The sequence below is a fragment of the Pantherophis guttatus genome, chromosome 2 (assembly GCF_059756535.1).
Source record: "Pantherophis guttatus breed Tessera chromosome 2, ASM5975653v1, whole genome shotgun sequence".
Lineage (NCBI taxonomy): Eukaryota > Metazoa > Chordata > Lepidosauria > Squamata > Colubridae > Pantherophis > Pantherophis guttatus.
In genome coordinates this window covers 218974614-219002412 of record NC_142064.1, presented here as the reverse complement: position 1 = coordinate 219002412, position 27799 = coordinate 218974614, and the positions used below count along the sequence as shown (strand labels likewise).

Sequence of the window (27799 nt, the reverse complement as noted above, 5' to 3'; positions counted from 1 at the left end):
TTCCTTGGGTTTTGTTTCAGGAACATGAGTGAAAGCACCGTGTTTTAAACTGATCAGAACACCTGGGCATCTAATCAGGATTGCCAGAATTTGGTGCCCAAAGTCGTCCTTGCTTGCTGCTGACTGAATAAATAAAAACATTTGTGAGCGTCTTGTGTCTTCGCGGGTTTAAAAATTACCACCCCCCCCCCAAAAAAAGCAAGAAGCGCTTGGAAAGTACGCCAGCCAGAAAAGAGGCGGTTAGTCTCTCTCTCTCTCTCTCTCTCTGGCAGCAGTTTATGGGCGCAAGTGCCCACCAGGCTGGGGAAATCTCTGCAGGGCGCACGGGGAGCGAGTCCCTCCGCGCTCGCGCCGTCGGCATTGAAGCCCTGGCCACGAGACCTCGCGCCGCCCACCCAGCCACCCTTCGGAAGCGAGGCCTCGCTCCACGGCCTGCTTTCCCGCCAGGCAGGCCCCGCCCATCCCAGAGCCCAGCCCGCGCTCTTTGGCCCCTCCCGCCGCCTTTTGCCAGGACTTGGCTGAGCTGCTCCGCCTTCCCTTCGCCAGTCGCGGAGCCTCCCTCTCCAGCTGCCGTCTGTAAGCCGAGCTCGCTGCCCGCCGCGTTCCTGTTTCTCCATGGAGGATTACCATAAGCCCGATCAGCAGACGCTGCTGGCCCTGAAGGACACGGCTAATCGCCTTCGCATCAACTCCATCAAGGCCACCTCGGCGGCCGGCTCTGGGTGAGCCAAAGGGGGCTTGGGAGGGAGAGGCAAGGCTGCAGAGCGCAGGAGTGGGGCCAGGCGCACGACGTCCCTTCAAGGGGGGCTGGCATCGCAGATGCTGGGAAGTGGGGGGGGGGAAGAGGAGAATCTGGCACAGCGGGGAAACCCTGCAGACGTCGGTTGCACTCCCGTGTCCATCTCTCCCTCTCTTCCCACGTGCTGCGGAGAGGAGGCTTTGCCCAGCTCTTGCACAAGAGGGTGAAGAGTCGAGAGCACCGTTCAAATTACAGGAAGAGGCGGGCGGGAGAAAAGGTGGCGGTGAAGAAAGCCTATTTTACTTTTCGATCATCCTCCAGGTCCTGGCCGGGGTACCACTCTGCCTAGCGAAATATCCCGTGCCGTCATCCTGCTGTCAAACAGATGTTCAGAGCAGAGTGGCTTTTTTCCTTCCTTCCTTCCTTCCTTTTCACCATTCTCATTTCTAGCACATCAAACAAATCCAACTTCTGAAACCAGTAACACTAAGGTTTTGTCTCTGACAAAAGTGCCATTATGCACAATTGTCTCACAACTCCCCTTCCCCCTTACATCTTGATTGCTAAGTGTTGATGTATGAAAGAAGTGTTGCCCTCTCTTGAATTCATCTGCCACAGTGGAACTTCTGGAGTTAACCCAGAAATGGTTAAATATTAATGCAAAAAACCCTACTCCTTCGGATCAGCTGTGCCTTTGGCCTTAAAATGAATATCTCTGGATTGTACTCTTGACAATCCTGTCTGTTGTTGGGTTTTTTTAGTGGGTTATTTCTCCCAAGAAATTAATCACTTTGCAGCATGGCCAAGTTACAGTGTTTAGTTTTTACATATGTCACTATTTCTGCCTTAAAAGCAAGTGAACAAAATAAGATGATAACTTAGGAGAACTTGGATTGCACAAAAGTTTCAAGGCTGCCTGTGGGGTAAATTTATATTTTGAAATATAGTGTTGAAACAGGCTTTTAAGTGTTGCTTATGTTTCATAATACCTGCAATGAAGAAATGTTGTTTGAGAACCTTATACTGTCAATTTCAACTCTCAGTAGATTTGATCGTAAGAGCAGATAAGAAAGTTAGGTATAAACCAAAGTTGCAGATAAAACATCTCATTTATTAATTATTTTGTTTGTGTTTGCTTGTGTGATAGAATGTCGGGAATGCAGAACTTTTACAAAAAAAAAAAAGGCATCTCCTGGAAAAGTAGAAAGCATGAGAAAGAAGCTCAAAAAAACCCCAAACCCTTTACCTTGATTAGGTATAAATTGAAACAAACAGCTTGACACTTTGAGGATTGTGTTACAATGTCTTAAGTATTTTCATAAACTCCTGGTGACTCCTAGCAATGGTTAGCCAGTTCTGTATAAATATTAACTGTTTTAAAATGAAAATCTTATCCTGCTTTAGAGTTTTTGTATTTTGTTGTGTGATTATTTTTCATGTGGAAAAGTGGGAAGTATATTTTACAAATAATAAATAAGCAATTTAAGTTTTAATCACTTTGCATTTGATAAAGAAATAGCTTCAAAGAGATGGATTATTACCTCTTCATTCTTTCTGTCACAAATATGCATGCTGTATAAAATACAGTGTTGGATACTGGCCCATTTGTTTTACTTAGGTAAAGGTATTACTTAACATGAGAAGTAAAGTCAGTTACAGTGGAAAAATGAAGAAATAGGAAATTGCTTATCTCATGGTGAAGCAGAATTATAGTGCTCTTTTGGAGGAAGTTGTACTGTACTTCATACTGTTGATGTGTTGTTGCAATAGCTGTATCAAAATAGTATCCATTTTATTTTCTACAGCTAGACTTCCACAATTGTTAATGGGCTAACAACAGGCTTGTAGTTTTTGTGTGATATAGCTGGACTGAAGAGAGAAGGCTTTGGAAAAAAGTTAAAAACTCGCTAGATACACAGATACAGGAGTTTCAGGAAATTCTGTGTGGCTACTACTTTAACTGGAAAAAAAGCCATGGATAAGGCATTAGCAGAGCCTTATTGGTGTGGCATCATAGGCAGTCTCAATTGTTACTTCCTTTGTCAGTGAAATGATGCCCACTTGTTGCTTATTGTAGGTGTGCATCTTTAATCCAAGTTCGTGATGCATATTTGTATAGTAAATACAAACTCTTATAAAAGTTCTGGCTAACCTGCTTTATACTTTCTGGTTATTTTTTATTTCCTTTGGCTATTTTTGTCTTGGCATAATTTCTCCTGCCCCTGGTGGATTTTTGCTTAGTCAACTGTGCGTGTTAAACAGGAATTTTAGTATGCAGCTCTGTTTGATTTGGGTGTGTTGAAAGTGCTTTTGTGTTAATGCAAACAGTTTGGGTGTCCTAGAGCTAACAGAATTTGATCCTTGAATGACTTGTTGCTTCAGAGAGTAAAAAGAATTAATTGATGGAGTATTTTAAAGGAAATTTTTTATAAGATAATTTGGAAAAAAAACCTTTATCTTTTTAACATTTATGTTAGATATATAAATTGAACATACATAGATCAGTTTTCATAAGAACTTGTGATTTATTACATTTAAATGCTTAGATCACACTTTATAAACTAAATTCCAATGATAGGTGGAGTGTGAAATAAAATCCATTCATTCTGAGGCATACATTTTAAATACTTCAATTAATTTGGAAAACCTTGTACAAAATAATAAAAATTGCAAGTCTTTTTTTCCTTTTGTAACATCAGTTTTCCTACAGTCAAATTCTAAACTGATATTTCAGTCCATTGCACTTAATGAGACTTGCACTTTTAGTGATTAGAACTGTAGATGCAAACATTTATTTCCTAATGAGTGTTAATTAGTTTATTTTTATTAATTAATTAATTTATTTTTATTAATTCAGTTTTATGGTGCTGTCATTTAAAGTGTTAACAATATTATAGATCTTCTACCAATGTAAATTAAAAATATATTGATCTAAATATAAATGACCAGAGCTAGATTAGTTACAACAGTGTAAAAATGGGCTCTACTATACAAAAGCCTGTGCCTGAATAAATATATTATTTTTTAAGAGTTGATTCTGGCCTTGGGTAGTGTCTATCACTGATTTTTTTTTCTGTAAACTGTTTTAATCTGTGTTTCTTTCCTTCTACTTGTTCACCAATAGGTTTCTTAAAATCTTTTCCCCAAAGCAGCAGTTCTTTAGAGAGATGGTTAAGTATAACATTTATAAGATCTAAGAAATGGGCATTAAGCAAGCATGTTAGGATTATTTATTAACTGCCATGTATAAATACACGTACTAATTTGTGATGATTTCTGTCTTAAATTGAATTTCTATTGTGCAAATACTTACCAAGAGATGGACACTAATCTTTATTTACTTCATGTGTTTTAAAAGTGTTTGCATGTGTTTCAAAAATTAGTAGCATGTGTGATGCTCATAAGTGGATTAGTCTTAAGATGTAATATATAATTGATTGATAAAACCTATTTTACAGAGTTATATTACTATCATTATATTATTTAAGATGAATTAAATTTTTGTAATGTTAAAATGCTAACAAGTAAAACAAATAAAAATATATAATACAGTTATTCTATAAATAGGGTATTTTACCAAGGTAGTACAGAGTAATAGTTAAGTTCACCAGCTTATCTGCAGTTACACTGAATCATTACAGAAATGTATTGGCTTATTATATGGGAAACAAATAAATCTGCAACCTGCAGCATATCTTTCCAGCCAAAATTTTTGGAGAGGTAGATTTTACCTGGCGCAGACAGTTCTGAAGGTAATGAGGATCCAAGCCATAAAAGGCTTCATACTAAAAAAAATATCTAGTTCGTGAACATAGAAGCCAACTGACAACTAATGCAGCTTCGGCAAAATTGGTGTTCCACTGTATTTATTCTGTTTCTTCCCAGTCAGCATGTGGGCCGCTGCATTTTTGTGTCAGCTGCAGTTTCCAAAATACCTTCAGGGGCTGCCCTGTGTAAATTGAATTGAGGTATTCCAAGTGAAAAATGATAAGGAAAGGCATTACTGTTGGCCAGTTCATACAACGACTGGAGACATTTGTGGGGTTCACCTAAAACTATAAAAGTAGAGCAATAAATATGCAAATGGTAATATTGTTTAAAATGAAGATCAATAGTGTGTAAAAACTGAGAGAACATATTCTTACTGGAAGTATTTTTTGCAAGCTTCTTTCTGCATGTTTTTCTTGGAAAGAAGCTTGAAAATTAAAAATTAAATAATACATACACAGATACACACACATATATTGAATATATACCAATAGTTAGGGATTGTTATGTTCTTGGTAAGAGAAGAGGATTACCCCAGTTAAAAAACCTACAGAAAACAGGATTGATTTGTTATTTGATTTGATTTGATTTTTATCCTGTCTTTATTACTTTATAAGAAACTCAGAAAATATACTCCTTCCTCCTCCTATTTTCCTATCATAACAACCCTGTTTAACTAAAGTAGGTTCAACTATTTATTAGGTAGACTTTATTAACACAGCAATTGCTGATTTTGATGGTACTAAAAAAAGAATGGTCCTACTGTCTCTCTTGTTAGTAAGGGTAATGATTAAATATTCATTTTAGCTAAAATAAGACAAGAATCTGCATTTACTTAAGATAGCACCATTACATACATGATGTGACATATTTTCCAGTAGAAGATTAGAAAATGGGCATGCTGGTGTTTCAGTTATGGAATGTTACTTGACAAGAAATTGCTGTTGTAAAATTTCATGTATTTTGACTTCTAGTCACCCCACATCATGTTGCAGTGCTGCCGAAATTATGTCTGTGCTGTTTTTTCACACTATGAGATATAAACCAAAGGACCCCAGGCATCCCAGCAATGACCGATTTATTCTCTCCAAGGTAAGAGCTAGAACTTTTTAGGCAGTATTTCCCCATTTTTCTAAATGAATGAATTTAGAATGAATATTCAATTTCTTAACATTAGTGGGGGAGAATAAATTCCACTGCAGAATTGTTATATAATGGTATAAAAATGTGAAAAAAAATTCTGTACTGACTTCATTGTACTGTACTGTACTGACAATTCATTGTGGCTGAAAAAATTAGGAATAGTCTTAATCCTGTTGGAGAGAAATGGATAAGCAAATTGGAAAATTTCATGGATTTTATATTAAGAGTTATTTGGGATTCTGAATATAAATAAAATAAATAATTGTTATAACTGTTGTCTTCTCCTTAGCTTCTTCAGAGTCGGCCATCTTTGCAGTTTGTAACTTTACTGTTAATTTCTTTTATTGCTCATTAACTCTAGGTAGGGGTAGGGTTTTTTTGTATATTGTTTTGCAGATTATTCTAATCATTAATGTTGTTTAATGGTTCTGTGTTCTTCCTAAGATGTTTTGTAAATCGTAGACTTTTGTTTTTTTCTTGTAGGGTCATGCAGCACCAATCTTGTATGCTGCTTGGGCTGAAGCAGGCTTCCTTCAGGAATCAGAATTGTTGAAACTAAGAAAAATTGATTCCATTTTAGAAGGACATCCTGTCCCAGTAAGTGTTTTAGAAAACATAGTCACCTTTTAATCTGAAATTTCAGTGACTCTTACAGAATCTTCGATGAAACATGTGTGGTGATATTAGCCAATAAAAACTAACTCACAAATGCAAAAGTGGATTGAACAAATAAAGAAAATTAAGGAATTTTCAATGAATTTAAAACAAGTAAAAAATTCTACTGCGAAACCTTGTTTTAATTGATTAATTAAGGAGAGGAAGTGCTTGTTATATACAAACATATATTAAAGTATTTAGTGGCAAGTTACATAATTGATGACATCATGAAACAAATAACATCATTTGCATCATTTTCATAGTAATGTCAATAGGCAAATTATTGAATTGCTACAATGCCAAATTTAGCCATTGTCAATCTCTATTACATTTTTACCACTGCATTGCTTTGCAGTCCAGGTATGGATATCCTATTGCATGATTCCTGATGTTTTTATTCCCTCCATATATTGTGATTGTATATCTTGGATTCAAAAATCTGATTTGATCTTTGGGATGCAAATAATCCTTGATTTACAATGGCAATTGGGACAGGAATTTCTATTGCTAAGTGATGCAAGACGTAAAATGAAACCACATCACTTAGCAATGGTAATCACTACAGTCCCAGTTGCGGTTGACAATTGAATCCCATAGTCATTAGGTGAGGCAACTTCTTGCCAGCTTGCTGCAACCAAAGTCAGCAGGGAAGCTGGAAGGAAGTTGAAAGTACCAGGCTTGTGGGCAAGTAAATGGTGGTGTGGGGGAGATGTGGCAAGACTAGGGAGGGTGCAAAGAGGTGTGAATTGAGGTATTGTGAGGGTCAGGAAGGGTATGTGAGTGGCCAGTGTGGTGGGAGTGCAGAGGGTGTGCAGATGGAGGAGACTTATCTCAGTGATTTGCAACCTTCCGTACTAGCTTCCCCTTTGACTTTCTGGGGAAGCTGGCAAAGATGGTTGCAAATGATGATCACATGATCACAGTGCACTGCAACCGATCATAAGTGCAAACAAAATGCCTAACACTCATATCACAATCACAAGACCAAAGGGCTGCTGGGACAGTTGGACCTCCATGGACCGGCTGTAACTCCTATTTGTTCAGTGCTATCATATCTTTGAAAAGTCACTAAATGAATGGTTATAAGTTGAGGATTCCTGTGTCCATATAGAAGAACAAACACAAGGAGATGTGCCTGAACTTTGTTATGCTTTACCCAGCATCATCTGCAAAACAGCACTGCGAAATTGCAGTACAGCCTCTGTCCCTCTTGAGCATGCATGCAAAGCTGCAATACATACAGAAAAGAGTTAAAGCTTGTATTGCTATTCCAACACTGCTATTTTCATCAGTCTTAACTCCTCTGGTTACTCCTAACCCTCACCCCAACTGATGTAAAAGGGGGAAAAAAGTTGCTTGACAAAATCATTACTACGTTGTCCCAGGAATACCTAATGAAAATAAAATATTCCCTTCCTCTAATTCTTATTCTTGGTACAATCTTAATTTGTGACAATATAGTAATATGACCAGTGCAACTGACTTATTTTTGTTATATTTATTAATAAATATATTCTGTTAATGTTGGCAGATCTAGAACTATAAATATTCTTTGGGTATTCATGTCAAAGGATCAGAGTCTTAATATTTGTAAATTTTGGTTCTGTTTGTTGGATTGTTGCCTACTTGTTTTTTTAGAAACAAGCTTTCACTGATGTGGCTACTGGATCCCTTGGCCAAGGATTGGGTGCTGCCTGCGGTATGGCTTATACTGGGAAATACTTCGACAAAGCCAGGTAATTTTATTTCCAATTTGTCTAAATTGTATAAAATTGAATGAATGAAGTTCTACTTATGGTCGATAATGATGTTTCTTTTCAAAGTCTATTTCCTCTTTTAGATTTATTTCTAAGATTGCAGATAACAGTAACATTCTATATAATAAAAATATGAATAAGCCTTTTAATTCTGTTTGCAGCTCCTTTTCAATTCAATGAACAAACATCGAAGTCTTCTATTAGCACTTGTTATTTGAATTTGCAAACTATGATTAATATATACTAGTTCTTCTTAACTAATACCTTGGAATAGCTGTGCTCTTAATTTGATTATAGAACACAAAAATGCTAAAGCCAGTATATTGTCTTCAGATTCAGTGATAGTTTTTCCTGTCTCCATCCAGATATGCTTTATTTAGGCAAAGGCGGTTCGTAATCTTTAGTTTGCATGATGTGACTTTCATTCAAAAGATGTTAAGGAAACATGACAATGTAGAACAAAAGTGGGTGTAAAGAAATAACAGAGTTATTGTGTTATGCAATCCTTGAATTGCTCAAGGGAAAGAATGTTTGGCAATAAATCATTACTGGCATGAAGTTCTTTACATGTTATTCAAAAATAGATATCTAAAGTCATGTCTGCACTGGAAAATTAATATATCTTACAGAGGAAAAGATGTAATTTCAATCTGTACATTTAACTAGCTTGAAAGTATTTCTTTGAACAAAGATTGGCTGCCCTTATGTAATCTCACTAGTGATATTTTTATGCTTTTATGCTTAACCTTGTTTGTTTGCTATTTCTAAGTGCTGAAAATAGCTAGCATTTGTAAGACTTTAACTTAACTGAGTTTAGGGTGCAAATATTTTTTAATTTCTGCTGCCATTTTAGTACATTTATGTTATACACACACACACCTATATATAATTTGTACAGTATTTATGATGTTTGGGCAGAATGACAAATCTTGGCAAAAGCAACACAATCTTCTAAAAATAATTGAAAAAATATGCCTGCGCCCAAAACTATAATTTGTAATTTGTTTTCATTCATGAAATACTAACACCGTGAGAAGATCATTTGAGGTTTCCAGCTATTTTACTTTCTATGCCTCCTGAATCTTTAACAGCTGTGTGGTAGATTAAAATCGATGATGCCTTTCTCACAAGAGTGACAGGACTTTAGAATTTCAACCAATTTAGTGTAGAAGTTTTGCCAGAAAAGGCTCATGTTCTTCCAACCAATATTTGAAATAGCAATATCCACTTTAAGTCATGCCAGATTCACATAACCTGTCTAACCTTTGCTGTACCTACCAGTAGTTGACACAATATGTAGGAATGTGCAGATTATCGGAGGGTACCTGCTTTGCCACCATATTGAACAAAGAATTCCCTTTTAAGTTATTTATGAAGCAATATGATCTCACTTCTAAAAGTGAAATAAAACAATCATATATAACAGTGGCCAAAATTGTGGAAACCTTGTGGGAAAAGTGTATTTTCTAAAACTAGCTAATAACACCACTTTTTTTTATTAGTATCATAAAATTATATATCAATGGAAAGATAATTTAATAAAGAATGTAATGCAATAACTGTTATGAAGGATTTGCTATTAAAATAGCAGTTATAGTATAAAGAAGAAAAGTGAAACGTAGAAAAAACAAGATATAAAAAAATTATCACCATAGAAAAAAACGAGATGTACAAAAATTATCACATCAGTTAATACTTAGTTGGGTAACCTTTAACATGAATTACAACCTTACAACATCTTCTCATGGAGTAAACCAAGTCTTTTAGTTCTGCAGCTGATATAATGTGAAACCAAGATTGAATGATTGCTTCTATTAACTGGGTTTTATTGCTGGGTCACTTCTGACTAACAAGTTTCTTTAGTCGGCTCCATAGATTTTCAATTGGGTTAAGGTCTGGACTATTCCCAGGCCATTCCAACAGTGGAATATGATTATCTTGAAACAAAAAAAAAAGTGGTGTTATTACACATCAAACCTCAAAAATACACTTTTCCCAAAAGGTTTCCACAATGTTGGCCACTACTGTAGGGGCTGTGGAGTAAGCCTTTTCCACACTATTGGCCAAGTGCTCTCCAGGCTGAGATGCTTCAGCATTGTTGTGGGAGTTTCTGTAGGGTCCACCAAAGCCACCTGCCCGATGCTCCCTCCAGTGGTCTTTCAGATTGGGCAGTTTGGCACATGCTGACCAAAGCTGTTCAGTCTGAAAAATACTTTGGCTAGCCTAAAATCCGCCTTCTTCCAAAGGGCTGACCCACGTGGTTTGAGGATAATGAATTGCCTTGTCAAGTTGAATCTTGTAACAGCTTTGATCAAGAGAATCCTGTTACGTCCACAGCACAAAGTTCTTCATGAAAGTGAAGCTCAGTCACTACAAACAGTACTATTTTGTGATAAACGTGGAGAGAAAATAATGTATGCTTCGTTTGAACACTATCTCCAGATGATTCATGCTAAGTAAACAAAACCCTTTGCTGTGTTAAAAGACAAACCTGGAGGGAGTATTTCTTCCCAGCCCAAAGTATTACAGGCTATTACCTTCAAAGCTTTTGAAAAACATGCCCTTTTTCCTTTGAAGTCAGGCTGATAATTGCTTTATTGTACATGTATAATATTTATTAATACAACAAATGAATTAAGTACTGCCGCCCTACAACATTTTGCACACATTGTTGAACTTCAGAGTCATCCTATACAGTACTTATTTATGTTAGCCAACAGAATAATCAATACATTATTATAATAAAATATGTACTATTATATTTATAATAATATATTGTAGTCAATTGTATGGTTTCTATTGTCCAGATTCTATGCAGCTTGCAATTATAAAAAAGTTCTACCACTGCTAGCCACCTAAATGGAATGTTCCACCCAATTATTCAGCAAAAAAAAAACCCCACCAATGCTCTTACAAACATCCTAATTTTTAACATGGTGGAAGCCATCCTGAACTGGGAGAGGCAAGTTGTTCTAAAGTAAGAAGAGTGCTACTTAGATGATTCTCTAAGGCTCCTACAGTGCTACCTCCTCTCTGCTATGTTATTGGTTGGGCGGATTGTTTCTGGAGAAGATAGACTTGAAAGTCTACTTGCAACTAATAATGCATCCAAAGTATAGGTGTTACTCTAATAAACTGATTAGCAGCAGTCAGCAGGTAAGCCAGCAACAGCATTTTGTGCCAGCTCTAGTTCCCAGGTCACCTTTAAGGACAGATACTTGGCAGAACAAATTGCAGAGGTCTAATTCCTCCAGATGATAAGCACATGGATCACTGTTGTAACTATTTCCTGATCCGGTAAAAGTTGCAACTGGCAAGCCAACCGAGATGGCTGAAGATTTTCCTGATCATGGCCTTCACCTGCTGCCTTAGCAGGAGCTGAATAGAAACTCAAGATTGTGCATCTGCTTATTCAGGAAATGTGCAGCCCCAATCACAACAACAGATGGAATCTCTGCAAAGATAATTCTAACTTCAACCTAAAGCTTTCACTGATTCTGCATCTAGAACCTGGGCTGTGTCTGGGAAGCCAGAAAAGAGAATTGAAACCAAATTTCTAATAACTCTTCCATTGTAATGGCCACCTCACTTCTAATATTTCCTGTGGCTGTCACTACTGTAATCCTTCTACTCTTTAGTCCCCTTAATCCCTCTAGCTTCTCTCGACTTTCATCCCTGACATAGTTTCTAATGGCATTCCCTAAGTGGTCACTCTGATGTCTACTAAGAAGCTATGTGGACATCCTCTCACTATCTGTGCTTTCTACCTCCTCTTCCTTCTTCTGACTGCTGGATTTCCTGCCCGGGATTCTCTCTATGGCAGGGACGTCTAACTCATGGCGTCCCCCCTTCGCTAAAATGGGAGTGGGTGTGGCCAACGTGTGATGCATCCGGCCTGCATCCCTGCTCTAGGAGGCCCCACTATCTTCCCTGCCTCTGACCCAAGTTGTGATCTTCCTTCATTCCTGATTTTTGGACTCGTACTCAAGCTGCCAGAGCTATTTACCATTTAATGATCTATTGAGTGGAGTCTTGTGATTTCTTTTTGCTTTGCTTTTTAGAGACAAGAGCTGTCCCAGAAGAGAGCAGTTTTAGCTGATAACCAAGAAGGGTGGTGCTTCATCCCATAGCCGAGAGGGATTTTCATTTGACTGACAATAATAAGAAGGGAAAGATTAAACCATTCTTTCGATGGAAAGAATGCTCATTGGAAGCTGTTACTTATTAAAATCAACTACAAGCAATTATAATTGTATTTGTTTTGGAGGGAGTGAAATTAAAGGTGTCATTTCCTTGATATGTGGAAACGTGGAGATGTACAAATACAATTTGTATATTGAAATGAGGAAGTAAGCTGTGCTTGTTCTACATGGAAGAGCTGCAGTTTCTCAGTAGTTTTGCTGAGTCACAGTGATGGTGCTTTAAAAGACAGCCAAGCTTTGGAATTATTGTTAGAACCTCTGGTTTCCTAAGATTTTCTTCACTATTTGATCTTAATATATCATGACATTTCTTTAAATATCCATGGGTGTTATTTTAAGATGGGGGTTGTAACTGAGAAATGATTCATATTTCTGATTATTTCTTGATGCTCTTGCTTGATTTTTTCACAAATGCTCAGGACTGCAGCACTGCAAGAGGAGAAAGAAAAGAAGGAAAAAATATTAATGCTAGATACTGTAGGAGGGCTTGAATTTAGTTCTTAATAATCCCTGGGCAGAACTGAATTCAAATAAATGACCTCGTAGGGCAACTTGTTTGCGTCATTTCTCATTAGGGATCCTTAATCTAACTGAGCATATGCTATATAAATGCAATGCACTGTTTGCTTCCTTACTTTGTTTGTTCGATTTATATCCTGCCTTTTATATTGCAATTCATGAAGAAAAGATCCTCCCATTTTCTCCAGCAATAACAACCATGCGAAGTAGATTAGGCTGAGAGGAACTGGCCCAAAGTCATCAGTGCGCATCTGCAGCTCAGAGTAGACTATTGTTCTTCCCTTTCCTAGTTCAACGCCTATGTGCTCTCATAATCCCCAATTTTGTGTATTTATTACATATTTATCCCATTTGTATTATTTTTATAAATAACTCAGGGCAGTGAATATATCTAATACCCCTTCCTCCTCCTATTTTCCCCTCAACAACAACCCTGTGAGGTAGATTGGGCTGAGAAGAGTGACTGGCTCAAAGTCATTCAGTTGGTTTATATGCGTATTAGGCAGGACTAGAATTCAGTCTCCTTGTTTCTAGACCAGCACTTTTAACAACTATACCAAACTAGCTCTAAACATTGCATGTGCCTATATGCATTAGTATGAGAGCACCTTCTGATTAATGGCATTTCCTGCCTCTCTCTTTCTACGATACAGGCACTTTCCCAAACTATCTTCTTATAACTGACCGAATCATAAAATTTGTTAGTTTTACATATTTAGACAAACTATATCCAAGAATGTTTAAATAAGTTTCTGCTCAAAGGAGCTTGCTTAAGGCTGACTTTGTCACAAGAGCAGATTTCCCTGAAAGAGAGCTACTAGTTCCTGCCTGTCAAACTCCAGATGGCCACCAGATTACAGGAAGAATTAAGTAGATTTTGCTTCCATCTAATGTTTGCAGTCCAGATTTAGTAGCCCTGCCAAAAGGAGACGGGAAAAGTGGAATAAAGTTTACATAGTTTGTCTCAGATGATTAAGTGCAAAAAAACCCCTTCTATGCTATAAACTATGGATTTATGTTACAGATTTAAAACTAATTGTAAACTGGGTTAGTTACATAATGACCTTGCTTGGTAAGATCAGAGACCCAGACTAGTTTTTAAGTAATTAAACAAGTTTATTGCAAGTTTACATGCAGTCGGAGCATGTGTTCTTTTATTTGTAGCAGACAAGCACAATTTTGTGATTTAACCAAACCACTGCATTTACTCGTTGTATTTTTCCTTTTTTGGAAAAGTGGTATTTATCAACCTTCTAAGAAAGAACAGGTATTCCAGCTTCATAACACTAAACTACTTTGCATTATAAAAGTAACTCTCACGCAAAGCAGGGGTGAGGTGGGATATCAGGTGAGTCATTTCTGGATGACAGGTGATGGCAGCAAGAACTACGCAGGTCTTACCCCACAGGAGGAGAAGAATAACAGTAACAATATAACAGAGCTGAAAGGGACCTTGAAGGTCTTCTAGTCTGCTCATACAGGTGATCCTGTACCATTGCAGACAAGTGGCTGTCCAATCTCTTATAAACCGCCAAGGATGGAGAACCCACAACTTCTAGAAACAAGCTGTTCTATTGACTAAATTTTTCTCACTCTCAGGAATTTCTCCTTAGTTCTAGGTTAAGTCTTATAGCCTTCTACCCTGATGGCTGAGCAATCCATTCCCTTTTTCAGTAATTTAGGAGGCTAAATTCATCATTCTGCCTTTTCTTTTATATACAGCTATCGAGTATATTGTATGCTTGGAGATGGAGAATTATCTGAAGGCTCAGTTTGGGAAGCAATGGCCTTTGCTGGATTCTACAAATTGGATAATTTGACTGCTATTCTTGATATTAACCGATTGGGACAAAGTGATCCTGCTCCATTGCAGCATAATGTAGAAACCTACCAGAAACGTTGTGAATCCTTTGGGTACGTGGTTTTATAATACATAAATGCACTATTTGTTTTAAATCTGTATTTGGGCTGATAATTAAATGCAAATTAATAAATAACAGAGAATGATCTTGGAAACAAAATGAAATAAATGCTGATAAAATTCTTATATGTTTCATGGGTTATTAGTCTTTTTTGTTGAATCTGAAAGGTATGGTAAGGATGGTATTTTACCTGACTGTCTCAATTGTTGATAGTCATGTCTTCCTGTTGCATTTTATAATATTGGCACATTTAGAAAACAAAATTTATTTTGGTGTGCTGGGTCATGTGCAGCCAGAGCAGCTCCTCTGTTCCTGCTTTCTTTTTTATCCTCTGGATATTTTATAAGTGAAGGAATTGAGAAAAAGATTGGCTTTTCCCTATGACATGTACAATGACTTTGTTAGCTTTGTTTGTTGATTGTTATGAAACAAGACAAGACAACAAATCAATACCCCTCATCCATGAATGCCAAGGTAGTCTAAGGCCTTTGATATGTCTCAAATGATTCTTTGGAATTTGATTATTTTGAACAGCTTACAACAATCCCATCAAAGAGAAATCCTTATATATGTTTCCTATGCATAAATATGCATATTTACATCTTTATAGTTCACAGACCATGTGTATTGGTGTCATACTTCAAAGTGTTTCTTTGGCTAGCTGGTATTTCTGGAAAGCTAATTGATTTGTTTGCCTTCTAGCTGGCACGCAATCATTGTTGATGGGCACAGTGTGGAGGAACTGTGCAAAGCTTTTGGTCAGACAAAACACCAGCCAACTGCAATTATTGCCAAGACCTTCAAAGGCAAAGGAATAACAGGTAATTCCAAGCTGCAGGCTCTTTAGAACAGCTGCAACCACTATTTAAGGATTACATTTTTGTTTGATTTAATAAGAAGTTAATTATAAGTAATTCCATAAATTCTTGTGTGTTTAGAGCACTTTCTAAATCTTATGTTGTAATACTTAACATTTTTTGTGGATTACAATTTTCCCCATAGGGCAGATAAGAGCAGTATATTTAGGTTCAAGGTAAATGTGAGATTTAAATCAGGAATTTATATATTTTTTTCTTAGTTAAATCAATTTGAGTTGGTTCTCTCCAATGAAAAGGGTTCAATCAACCAAACAAGAAGGAGGCAGTTTCATTTGAGTTCTTTTATTCAAATCTTTATTGCAGCTGCATATTGTAAGGACAGTAAAAACGTATTGATCTCACAAGGGCTAGTATTGGAATGTTTTAAATGAACACTTAACATTTTTATTTTCCATTGATCCTTAGCTGTAGTTGAACCATCAATGTCTTTTACTGTAGCTATCATGCTGCCAACATGAAATCGCCACAATGTTTGAATATCAATCTTTCTCACCCATTTCTTGGAGTAAGCAAAAGTAGAATAAATATTTTAAGTGTTTTTGGACAATATTTTCGCTAGAAATGCTAAAATATGCTACAAATATATTTGGGATTAGAGAATGAATGGTTTATCTGGCAGCAAAGCATTTCAATTACAAGAATGAAGTGGCTATGGCAGAAAATAGCTCAAAATATGTATAATAATTCTACAGGTGTTGAAGATAAGGAAAACTGGCATGGCAAACCTCTTCCGAAAGACATGGCTGAGCAAATAATTGAGGAGATTGTTGGCAAAATCCAGAACAAGAAAAAGCTTTCTCCAACACTTCCACAAGACGATGCACCAGCTGTTAATATTAAAAATGTCAAGATGCCATCTCCACCAAACTACAAGATAGGAAATAAGGTACTATGATGTTTTCAAATATTATTAATAATAATAGACATTCAGGAGAGCAAAAAGGGCTTTCTTTTCCAATGACTGCTTGGTTTATGGAGGCAGATTATGAGAATAAATGGTGTTTACTCAGTAGTTTATAATATTGTAAAATATATTGGAGTGGTTTCAGAAGCCACTCCTCAAGAGTTGCCATTGTAATTGATTTTTTTAATAGTATTACCTATCCAGAACAGTGAGAGCAACTGATGGGGCCAGGTAAGATTTTTTTAAAACAAAGATTTTTCCTTATAATTGCTCTCTTGTTAAATGGCCAGTCCAAAATTCAAGAGGAAGGCTCTTGCAAGAAAACCCAAATGGAAACCTCATAGATTTCAGAAATAATAAGTTACAGATTATGCTTAGGATAATTAAGCAAGGTCTTCTCTGGGCAATACTTCTGTAAAAGCTTCTGAAAAATGTCCAAATCATCCATGAATAAATTTAATGAGAACTTCATGCAAGAGGTTGCCTAAATACCATCCCAAATGTTAATCAAAGTGGAGACATGTAAAGATTGGAAAGGCCATATCCTAATAAAATTCAAATACTAATTTGTCATTTTTGGACCTCAGGAATCTTATTGTGGTTGATAAAATAATATGTACCCCAATAGTCTCCTTTGCTTGTTAGTGTTGAGTTGAGGTCCCCAAAAAGATGTGAAGAAGAGATCTCTGGCTCCTAACATAGGGCTCATAGACATTCTTTGAAAATCAGCATGAAGGTGGCTGCAATCCAGTGCTTTGTTTGGAAATGTGCCAGCTGTCCACAAAAGAATGAAGGTTAGAAATAATAGAGAATCTCTGCAGGAGAGAGTTTACTAGATGGGCGGCTGCAACATTGATATAAATTGGTCCTTTATAACTGAGTGTGTCTCCTTTCTGTATTATATCAGTGATATGGATCAGCCACTTAAGGCAGATTAGTCCTACCTCAATTTTTTATCAGTGCTTTCATGAAATAGTGTGCTATCTAAAAGCAGAATAACATGCCTCATTGAGCCATATGTCTAATTACAGGCATAGAAATAATTTTATGAGAATAATATCAAAAGGATATGAAATTTAAAAAAAAAAAAGGTTTTGTAAATATTGCCTAGATATGCCAGAATAAATTTGGGGTCATCAAATGCTAAATGTTTGAAAAGTTTGCTAAGATTAGTGCCTCAGAAACATGTCATAAAGCTTTCTATTCTGTAACATTTTAAAAAATACCTAAGAGGTTTTTCTAAACTGCTATGGAGAATAATGATTATTTGGATTTTTTTTATCGCTAAAATATTTTATTTCCAAGAATTATGGAGTATTTTTAAATGGTGCATCTTGGTTCACTTCACAGTTTGCAACCCGCAAAGCTTATGGTGTGGCTCTTGCAAAACTAGGCCAAGCCTGTAACCGCGTGGTTGCTTTGGATGGAGACACCAAGAATTCTACTTTCTCTGAGCTGTTCAAAAAGGAACATCCCAGCCGTTTCATTGAGTGTTACATTGCTGAACAAAACATGGTATGTTCTTGTGCTGCATACAGATTGTGACGTGTGCAAAATAAATTGATTTGTTAGTGCTGACCACCATCATTACTAAATCCTTATCATGATATGGGGTGGGGCGGGTTATTATATTGGTTTTTTTTTTATTGCTTTTAAGCCACCTAGAGTCATTGAAAGTGAGTGGGCATCCATATTTTATAAATAAATAAATAAATAAATAAATAAATAAATAAATAAAATGATCTCCTTTCAGAAATATCTGGAATTGAGAGGTGCAGTATAGCAAAAAGTAATGAACTTGATTTAAAGTCCTACTAGATGGGTCACACATTTCCTAATACTACAATTCTCACATTCTCCCTGTCATATCTTCTGTTTCCCTCACATCCTTTTTTTACCGCCTGTTTCCCTTCCCTCAAGCCTTGAACAATCTGTCACTTCTTTGCCGATGCCCAGTTTGCATGGACTGGTGTTTGTTGTTCAGCAGCCACATTTATTTCAACCAAGTCTGAGCATCTTACAATCTTATGTAAACAAGATTAAAATAGGAAAAAACAGCTTTGGTTGTATACACAATAAGCATGGAGAAAGTTTTCCTTCTCAAAACTTTGACGATGCCTGATAGTGATGAGGAAAAAAATGAAACATGGAAGGAGAAAGTCATAGCTAAACTGGCTTCTGCAAGTTACAGCTGCTGAATAGGAACAGCTAGAAACAGCCTTTGAGTAGATATTTCAATTTAATTTAATTCAATCTAAACCCCCTTTTCCTCCAGAAGCTCAAGGCAACGTATAGAGAACATTCTCCTTCACTTTTTCCTCACAGCAACAATTCTGAGATATCAATCAGAGCAGGAACACCTCTTTTGTAGTCCAGAATAATGAAGTATTATTTTCTATTAATTCATTGTATAGATCACTGAATATTGTGCTAAAAATTGATGAATTTCTCAAATCCAAAAGATCCATCATTTCCTTCTGCTCCTCTGTTGCACACCAATTTCATTATTCAGAAGTGTTTGTAGTTAAATTGTTTGCCTCAGCCTAACCTATCTAATGGGCTTGCAGATTTGCCATAAGAATGAAATAGCTAAGGAGAAACAGCCTATAGACTTGTCCATATTTGTTAAGGGAATAGCTGGACATCAACATAACTGTTTGAAGCATTTCTCAAAATATGTCAAATGCCAGGATGAATTTAGTTCTTTTCCTTCCCTATTATGCAGGTGAGCGTTGCAGTTGGCTGTGCTTCTCGTGACAGAAGCATTGCCTTTGCCAGCACCTTTGCCACATTTTTCACCAGGGCTTATGATCAGATACGTATGGCAGCCATTTCTGAGAGCAACATTAATCTTTGTGGATCTCACTGTGGTGTATCCATTGGTAAGTATCTTACTTTTCCCCCCTCCAAACTGTTTGTAGTCCTTCAAGGCATTGAGAGTTATTGCACATTTATATATGTATTACTAAAAAGTGAATATACTTGAGGGCATCTTGGTAAACATGCCAAACCCAGTGTGGTGGAATCTGACACTGAGTTGCAAGAGGGAGGGACTGTTTCCCAACCTGAGTCCTCGATATGCAAGAAGAGGCCCAGGAGGGATCCTCCCTAAACCTTCACAGGATATATCTAATAGTTGTGTAGAGTATGCTTTAGTCATGGTAATTGGGAAAAGCTGCCTTATATAAAAAATGAATGCCCCAGTCAGTATGATGCCAACACCCCAAACAAGGATCCATCTCCATTGTCCAAAGGCCAACTCTGCTCAACAGAAGGCTTGTGATTATAACTGTTATTCTTTTGTGGTGGATCCCAAGCAGAGTGTGCATTTTGTAGAGTCCACTTCTACAGGATATCTACATCTAGCTCTGTGAGAGACTCTGGCTTTTACATTAGCCGTCCTCAGTAACTATCTGCATGCTTGGTTCTCTCCCTCCCTCTCTCTCTCTCTCTCTCTCTCTCTCTCTCTCTGTCTGTCTGTCTGTCTCTCTCTCTCTCTCTCCCTCTCCCTCTCTTTCTCTCCCTCTCTCTCTCTCTCTCCTCCCTCCTTCTCTCCTCTCTTTCTTATCTCCCTCCTTCTCTCCTTTCTTTCTCTCTCTCTCTCTCTCTTTCTTTCTCCCCCCCCCTTAATTTAGAGACAATGCCCCCAAAGTAGCAGCACTCTGAGTGCTTCCACTCCTTCTGCTGCATTTTAAGATTATATACGTATCTGAAGGACTTCTGCTCTTGGGAAGAAAAACATGGCTTCCTTAACACTTTGACTGAAGTCCCCCTTTTAAATGACATCTTTTAGACCTGCTTCCCCGTGCCATCTGGGGAAGCCATCCGTGCGTGAATTACGAACCGTATGCTGGAGTTTGTAATTGTACTGAAAAATGTTCCAGCTAGTGCTGGTACTGTTGCTTAGTTTCTGACAGTTTTACCATTGTTTTAATATAAGGGAGAGATTGGCTGTATCCAACAAAAGTGAAACAGCAAAGTGAGATTTTAAAAACATCTTTTCTCTTTATGTTGTTTAGATAATATCATTTTGTTGTATCTGACAAAGTCAGTCAGCCAGCCAGTTTCAGCCTCATCTCCAAATAATTTTGAATAGCACAGATCCTCCTTAAGCTTATGCAAAGTATTGAGTACTGTAATGGTTTCAACATTACCAACTACCGTAGTTATATTTTTCTGCATAGAAAACCATATTTATTTCAGAAATATAATCTCAAACTTCAAAGCTAAGAAAAACCTCTGTCTTTGCCATTTTTAAACTCTGCAGATGCAGAAGAATTGTAGTGTTTTCTGCAATAGGCGACTTTGACTTTCCATTTCACTGAACCATTCATTTTTCATATAAATTTTTACTGAATATAAAAGATGGCACTTGTTTTAAACTCCTATGGCACCTTAAAGAAGCAAGTGATATTACTAAGTAGTTTAATCAAGCGGAAACTGGAAAAATACATTGCCAAGATTTATTCTTAATTTCTTCAACAGCAACCAAATCATAGAGTAATTTTTGAAAATGGTCTTCCTGGAGGAGGTTGGCATATGAAGAGACTGTGTCATCTCTTGCTATGTATATAACTGTGCATTCCTATTGATTTTAATTTTTGAAAGCCAGTTCTGACTAAAATATAGGATATGTCAATTTTGCTTTAATTTTGATGTTCCCTATAAATGATCTCTGGGATGCTATGATAGATTTCTAAATTCTTCATTCCAATTATGTTTATTTTATTCTGTACTTGTGTGCATGATGTTTACATACACACTACTTCTTATTTCCTTTTTTCACCACTGTGCTTGCTTTATTACTGCTACCTTATCCTTGATTTTTCTTTTTAACCCAGGTTTTCTTTCTTTTTAGTTTACTTCTATCTTCTTTCTTTGCTATTTAGAGGGGCCCAAGTTTAAGGACAAGATGGAAGGTGGTCCGTGAGTGTGTTATATTTATTTTGGATACTTTTGTTTGTTTGTTTTAAGAAGTGCACAGAAAAGGCATTTGCTCAATTTTATGGTTACATCTTCTTCGAACTTCCTCTTTCTAGGTGAAGATGGGCCTTCACAGATGGGACTGGAGGATCTATCCCTGTTCCGAGCCATTCCTAATTCAACTGTATTTTATCCTAGTGATGCTGTGGCCACTGAAAAGGCAGTAGAATTGGCTGCAAATAGAAAGGTCAGGAACTCTTACTTTCTTTTCTTTAAGGAAGATATGAGGAACCTTTTGTTAAATCTCACTCCCAGACAGTATTGCCAAAACTCGGGATTCTGGGAGTTGTAGTCAGCAATTTTTGGAGGGCTACCCTTTCCAGAACCTTGCTTAAAATTCTTTAAGCAGTATGGAAAAGGTATTGAGATTACATTTTAATTGGATTGAAAAGAAAGCTAACTCTGACAGAATATCAGCTGAACATTTTCTTGAAGGCTAAAAGAGTTCAGCCTTCTAGGTGCCAATTACTGGGAATCAATCAAGATTTAATTGGGAAACATTTGCTACTATGGTTTTCATTTCCTGGAAACAACCCTATTCACAAATTTGAGCCTGTATACATTAACCAGAGAGATGCGGTGGCTCAGTGACTAAGACGCTGAGCTTGTTGATCGAAAGGTCGGCAATTCAGCGGTTCGAATCCCTAGCGCCGTGTAACGGGGTGAGCTCCCGTTACTTGTCCCAGCTTCTGCCAACCTAGCAGTTTGAAAGCACATAAAAAATGCAAGTAGAAAAATAGGGACCACCTTTGGTGGGAAGGCAACAGCATTCTGTGCATCTTTGGCATTTAGTTATGCTGGCCACATGATCACAGAGATGTCTTCGGACACGCTGGCTCCTTGGCTTAGAAACAGAGATGAGCACCACCCCCTAGAGTCAGGAATGACTAGCACATATGTGTGAGGGGAAACTTTAGCTTTAACTTTACCTTTACCTTACGAGTAGAATAGAGTCATGTCTTTAGCTCACTCATGCAAGAACAACCAGGATCTAATAAAAATTTATGCAGTTCCTCTGTATAAGTTTAACTTGATATTTCCTCCTCCTCCTTGTCCTCTTTATAATGCATCCTTTGTTCCTTTGAAGCAATCCATTTCCTCTTCTTGATTCATTGTAATTAATCTGGAAGTTTTCTGTTAAACAGAGAAATTACTTTATGATACGTCATACTTAGCACAAGACAATTTAAAGTTTCTTCAAGAATTTGGGTGGTTCCATGTTTTGGCATCAAGAGCAACTGATTAATTGAAAAAGTCCTACTTATTTTGGTATGTAAAAGAGAAGTTGGTGAAAGGATGGAGGAAGTAGGCAAAAAGCTTATTCTATCCAATCTGCTTAAGGTGAGATGGGATCCCCAGATTGTAATTCTTGCGTTAATAAAGCTGTGGTCCATTGTGCTTGTGCCATTAATGAAGTAAACAAGGCCTTTTATAAAGGATAGCTTAAAAACCTAAGGTTTCACATTTTTCATTTATATCTCCTCATTTGGGGGAAACTCTTTTAAGCAATTGTAGCAGTTTTTCTGCCATAGCAATAGTTAACCCCATCTTGATAATTTTTGTAAATTATATAAGATCTCTTGAAGTGGCTGCCCAGATTTCCTTGAAGAATATTCTCAGGGTAGTGAGTTTTTATGTTTGAGTTCAGTATGATAACCCTGGAGATCCTCTGAATTTAAATTCTCTATCTGTATTTGAAGAGCACAGGTAGTCCTCCACTTACAACAGGTCATTTAGTTCAAAGTTTTTGGGGTTTTTTTAATTTGATTTATATGCCGCCCTTCTCCGGAGACTCAGGGCGGCTTACAATACGTTAAGCAAAGTTGCAACAGCATTGAAAAAAGTGACTTATGATTGTTTTTCACACTTAGACCATTGCAGCATCCCCATGGTCACATGATCAAAATTCAGATGCTTGGCAGCTGTGTCATATTTATGACCGTTGTAATGTCACTTGATCCCCTTTTGCGACCTTCTGACAAGCAAAATCAATGGGGAAGATTTCAGATTCACTTAACAACCAACTGAACAACTGCAATGATTCACTTAACTACTGTGGCAAGAAAAGTCGTAAAATGGGGCAAATTCACTTAACAAATGTTTCACTTAGCAACATAAATTTTGGGTTCAATTGTGATCGTAAGTTGAGGACTACACCTGTATATGAGTCTTTTCTGAAAATGAATTTTCCTATGGATTCAGATAAGAGTATTACAACTAAGAAGTAGACTTAATGAAAAATCATGAATGTATCCCCATTTTAATTAGCTTGTATTTTTAATTTTGAGGTTTAAATTTGTAGCTTGCAATCGGCTTTAAAGTTCTCACTGTGTTCCTTTTAAAAACAGGGCATATGTTTCATAAGAACTAGTCGCCCAGAAAATGCTGTAATTTATGATAGTGGTGAAGACTTTCAAGTTGGACATGCCAAGGTGAGTGATTTCAAAAGTCCCTGAAATAAGTGAACTACAGGAACAGGGTGGATTTGATTTAAATCAAGTTGATTTAAATCACTAGTAAAAAGTCTTGATTTAAATCATAATTTTTAAAGAGCAACTGTCACCTCTGCCCCACTGCGGCTCCTCCTCTGACCTGCTGTTGACTCACCAACAGTCCCAATATTGCAGAATATACAGCCTCATGCTACATAACTAAGCTCCATTTCATGCTGAATAAAGTAAATTATTAATGTATCTTCAATAGAAAACTATCTTTTGATGGATTTTTACTCCAAAAGCATTTTATTAAAATAAATTTGATTTAAAAAATCCAATTTAATTTCTTTTAAAAAATCTGATTTTAAATTTTAAAAAACTGGGTTTTTTTAATTTATTTTTTTTTAATCATCAATTTTTATCCATCCTGTACAGGAATGTCATTATTGTGTCTTTCATTGCAGCACTAAGCATCTCTGCAACAAATTACCTAAACATACAATATATTTAATTTCAGTTTTCATGTTGTTCTTGCCAGGTGGTGTCCAAGAGTAAGGACGACCAGGTTACTGTCATTGGAGCAGGAGTGACTCTGCATGAAGCAATAGCTGCAGCTGAACAACTTAAAAAAGGTGACTATAGAGAACTATCTTGGAAAATTTTGAATTTTCTGGTATCATATAAAATGAAGCAAAAAAGCTTAATAGTTGAAATTTTAAAAAGGGCAAGAGATGATGGATAGACATAGAATACTTTTTAATATGTTGGTTATTCTAATAAGTGTTAGAAAAAAGTAGAAATTAGAAATTGGGAAAACAATATTATGTAAACTGAAGTATAATAGAACATATTATGATTACTATTTGTACACAAATGTTAAAAGTTGAAAAAGTATGACTATGAATATTTAAATGATAATATCACTATCAGAATCGTATGCAAAATATATTGACCCAGATAAATACACTGTCCACTAAACACACACACACAGAGACACACACACATATATGTATATATATATAATAATATGACTGCTATATGGACTGCAATGCAAGAGGATAGCAAGGAGTTAAACTTTTATGACTTTGCTCCTATCTAGTTGTGGCTGCATTTTTGCAGCCAGATATGATATCTCTAAAGCAAATAGGGAAACAGAAGGTGTGATGCAATTATTAGCCTTTATCTTGGAATCTGGATAACGACTTCAGATCCAGGTTCCTCCTTCTAGCTATTTATAGACCTTGTGTAGCATTAAAAATCCCCAAGTCTTAACTGTTAGTAGCAGAATGGATTCGTGTAATGTCATTCTTTTCCTTCTGTTTTTTGAAAGTTTGTTTTGGAGTACACTATGATTGAACTAATATTAATAAGCATATTTCCTTTTAACATCAATTTGTAAATTGTAAAAAAATTATTTCAAATTTAGGCCATCATACTTAGAATGGTGACAGACTGTATTAATGCTTCATGTACCACTTCAGTTGTGACTAAAAACATGAAAAAGAGTACTGAAGCATACAAACCTGTAAAACCACATGCTCTGCTGTCACAGTAACATCAGAATTGTTGAACCTGTATGATGTCATCATCATACAGGTTCATTTGGGAAATTTGAATGAGTCAGTCCTCATTATTCCATTTATATATAAGGACAATACTCTCAACACCAGTAAAAAAAAAAAATTGAAACATGTACCAGGTACCATTATACCTTTCTTGCAGACAGCTTGTTTAAGAGCAGGATATTGGGCTCACAGTAGAAGAAAGGGGCAAAAATGTAAACATTTTAACATTTGCCAACATTGAAAAATCTATGTCACTATCCAAATTAAATGAGTTTACAAACTATAGTATTAGGAAAGCAAAAAAGTGTTCAAAACCTAATCAATACAAGAATCCATAATACAAGACACTAATAAATTTGGTGTGTTGTCATCCCCCAAATGCTGTGTGGAAAACTTTGTTTTTACTACCTGTCGAACATTATTAGGATTGGTACCGATCTGACTTCAGGAAGAAGCTGTTCTATAACATAGAGGCTCCAATAGAAAACTGCAATGAAATGGCCGATTAAATTGGGACTTTCTCATTTCTGATTTTATGTCCTATAATCCCTGGACAAAGTATTAACATGAAAGTTGAAGAGATGTGAGAATTGGGAGATACGAATATCCTCCTTCAAAAGGTTGAAGACACACAGATCTGATTTATATATTTGAAAGATAATAGAAATATAAATACATTTAAGATTATTTTGGGTATTCAGTACTTCCCTCAGATCTCATAATTAATGCACTAAAGACATTTGTGGTTGAATGTTTGCATTTTTGAAAAAAATTAAGTTTCCTGATTTGCAGTTTGTGAGGCACATGTTATACTACATGACTGTATTTTTATTCCTCATTTACAGAAAAAATTGCCATCAGAGTGATCGACCTATTCACTATAAAACCTCTGGATTCAGAAACTATACTTAAAAATGCAAGAGAAACAAAAGGCAGAATTATCACAGTGGAGGACCATTACCCTGAAGGTAGGCCAGAATATGAAAAAAGGAGCATCTTCACTGTTCGAATGCATTGTATAATGACTGTCCAGTTTCTCTTCTACCACTCTGCAACAAGGTTGCCTGAGACAGAAAGTCCTGTTTTCCTCAAAGGAAAGACCACCGAATATAGGTAGTCCTTGACTTACGACAACAGTTGACCCCAAAATTTCTGTTGCTAACTGAAACATTTATAAAAGTGGGTTTTGCCCCATTTTACAACCTTTCTTGCCACAGTTGTTAAGTGAATCGCCCGCAGTTGTTAAGTTAGTAGCATGGTTGTTAAGTAAATCTGGCTTCCCCATTGACTTTGCTTGTCAGAAGTTTGCAAAAGGTGGTCACGTGACCCGGAGACACTGTAATCGTCATAAATATGAGTCAGTTGCCAAGCGTCTGAATTTTGATCACGTGACCCTAGGGAGGATGCTGCGACAGTGGCAAGTGTGAAAAGTGGTCATGAGTCACTTTTTTTCAGTGCCATTGTAACTTTGTATTGTCACTAAACGAACTGTTGTAAGTCAAGGACTACCTGTACTTGTCCAAATGCATGGCTCTTGCTTCAAGCTTAGCTCCACTGCCCAACCATCCACTTGTTTTAAAAACTTTCTAAGGAAAGGCCTCTTATGAAAGCAGCAATTTCTAATAACTATTTATTTGCTTACTAAATGTATGCGCTTCACTTACCATCTTCTCTACTTCCTACTTCTTTAGGTGGCATTGGAGAAGCTGTATCTGCTGCTCTGATTGGCGAACCAGGGATTATGGTCCGTCGCTTGGCTGTCTCTCATGTGCCAAGAAGCGGGAAGCCGATTGAACTGCTCAAGTTGTTTGGCATCGATAAGGACGCCATCATCCAGGCAGTGAAGTCGGTGGTCTCCAAATCAAGGAATGCTGAGTAATCTCAACCTGTAACGTGCTGCTGTTATCATGAGTGGATCTTTATTTGGCAGATTTTTTTTTTATAGAGCGCTGTAACATTTGAGTATATGTTTAAAACCGTATGCAAACAGTTCTAATAAAAGTAAACGTTTTCCGGAAAAAGTTGTCGGATTGTCTCATCAAAAAATACTTTGTATTAGAACGTTGGAATTGTTTAGAAACCTGCAGGTCTAGCATAAAATGTGAAACATGGACTTCTATCTTCATCCTCCTAGAATATCAAATTGCCATACTTTAATGGGGTTGTCCAATACATTGAAATGCTTTATAAATCTCCTCACATTCAGAGATGGTGATCCTTGGAACTCTATTTAATGAGTTTCATAAAAAGAACTAAAAAGATGATTTTCTGGCTGATCACTGTTTTTAAACTGTTGCTCTTTCCAGCCTTATGGTGAAGATAGGCCT

General features: G+C 36.7%; 1 protein-coding gene across 1 annotated transcript; it reads left to right on the top strand.

Annotated features, from left to right (window-relative positions):
• On the top strand, positions 1-27493 carry TKT (transketolase). Its single transcript, XM_034437252.2, has 14 exons — positions 1-722; positions 5482-5599; positions 6134-6247; positions 7946-8043; positions 14508-14699; positions 15410-15528; positions 16278-16471; positions 17840-18004; positions 19215-19371; positions 21529-21659; positions 23821-23904; positions 24446-24539; positions 26318-26440; positions 27164-27493. Exons 1-14 carry the CDS (start codon positions 616-618, stop codon positions 27349-27351), a joined length of 1884 nt encoding a protein of 627 aa, XP_034293143.1. The 5' UTR covers positions 1-615; the 3' UTR covers positions 27352-27493.
• The last annotated feature ends 306 nt before the right edge of the window (positions 27494-27799 follow it).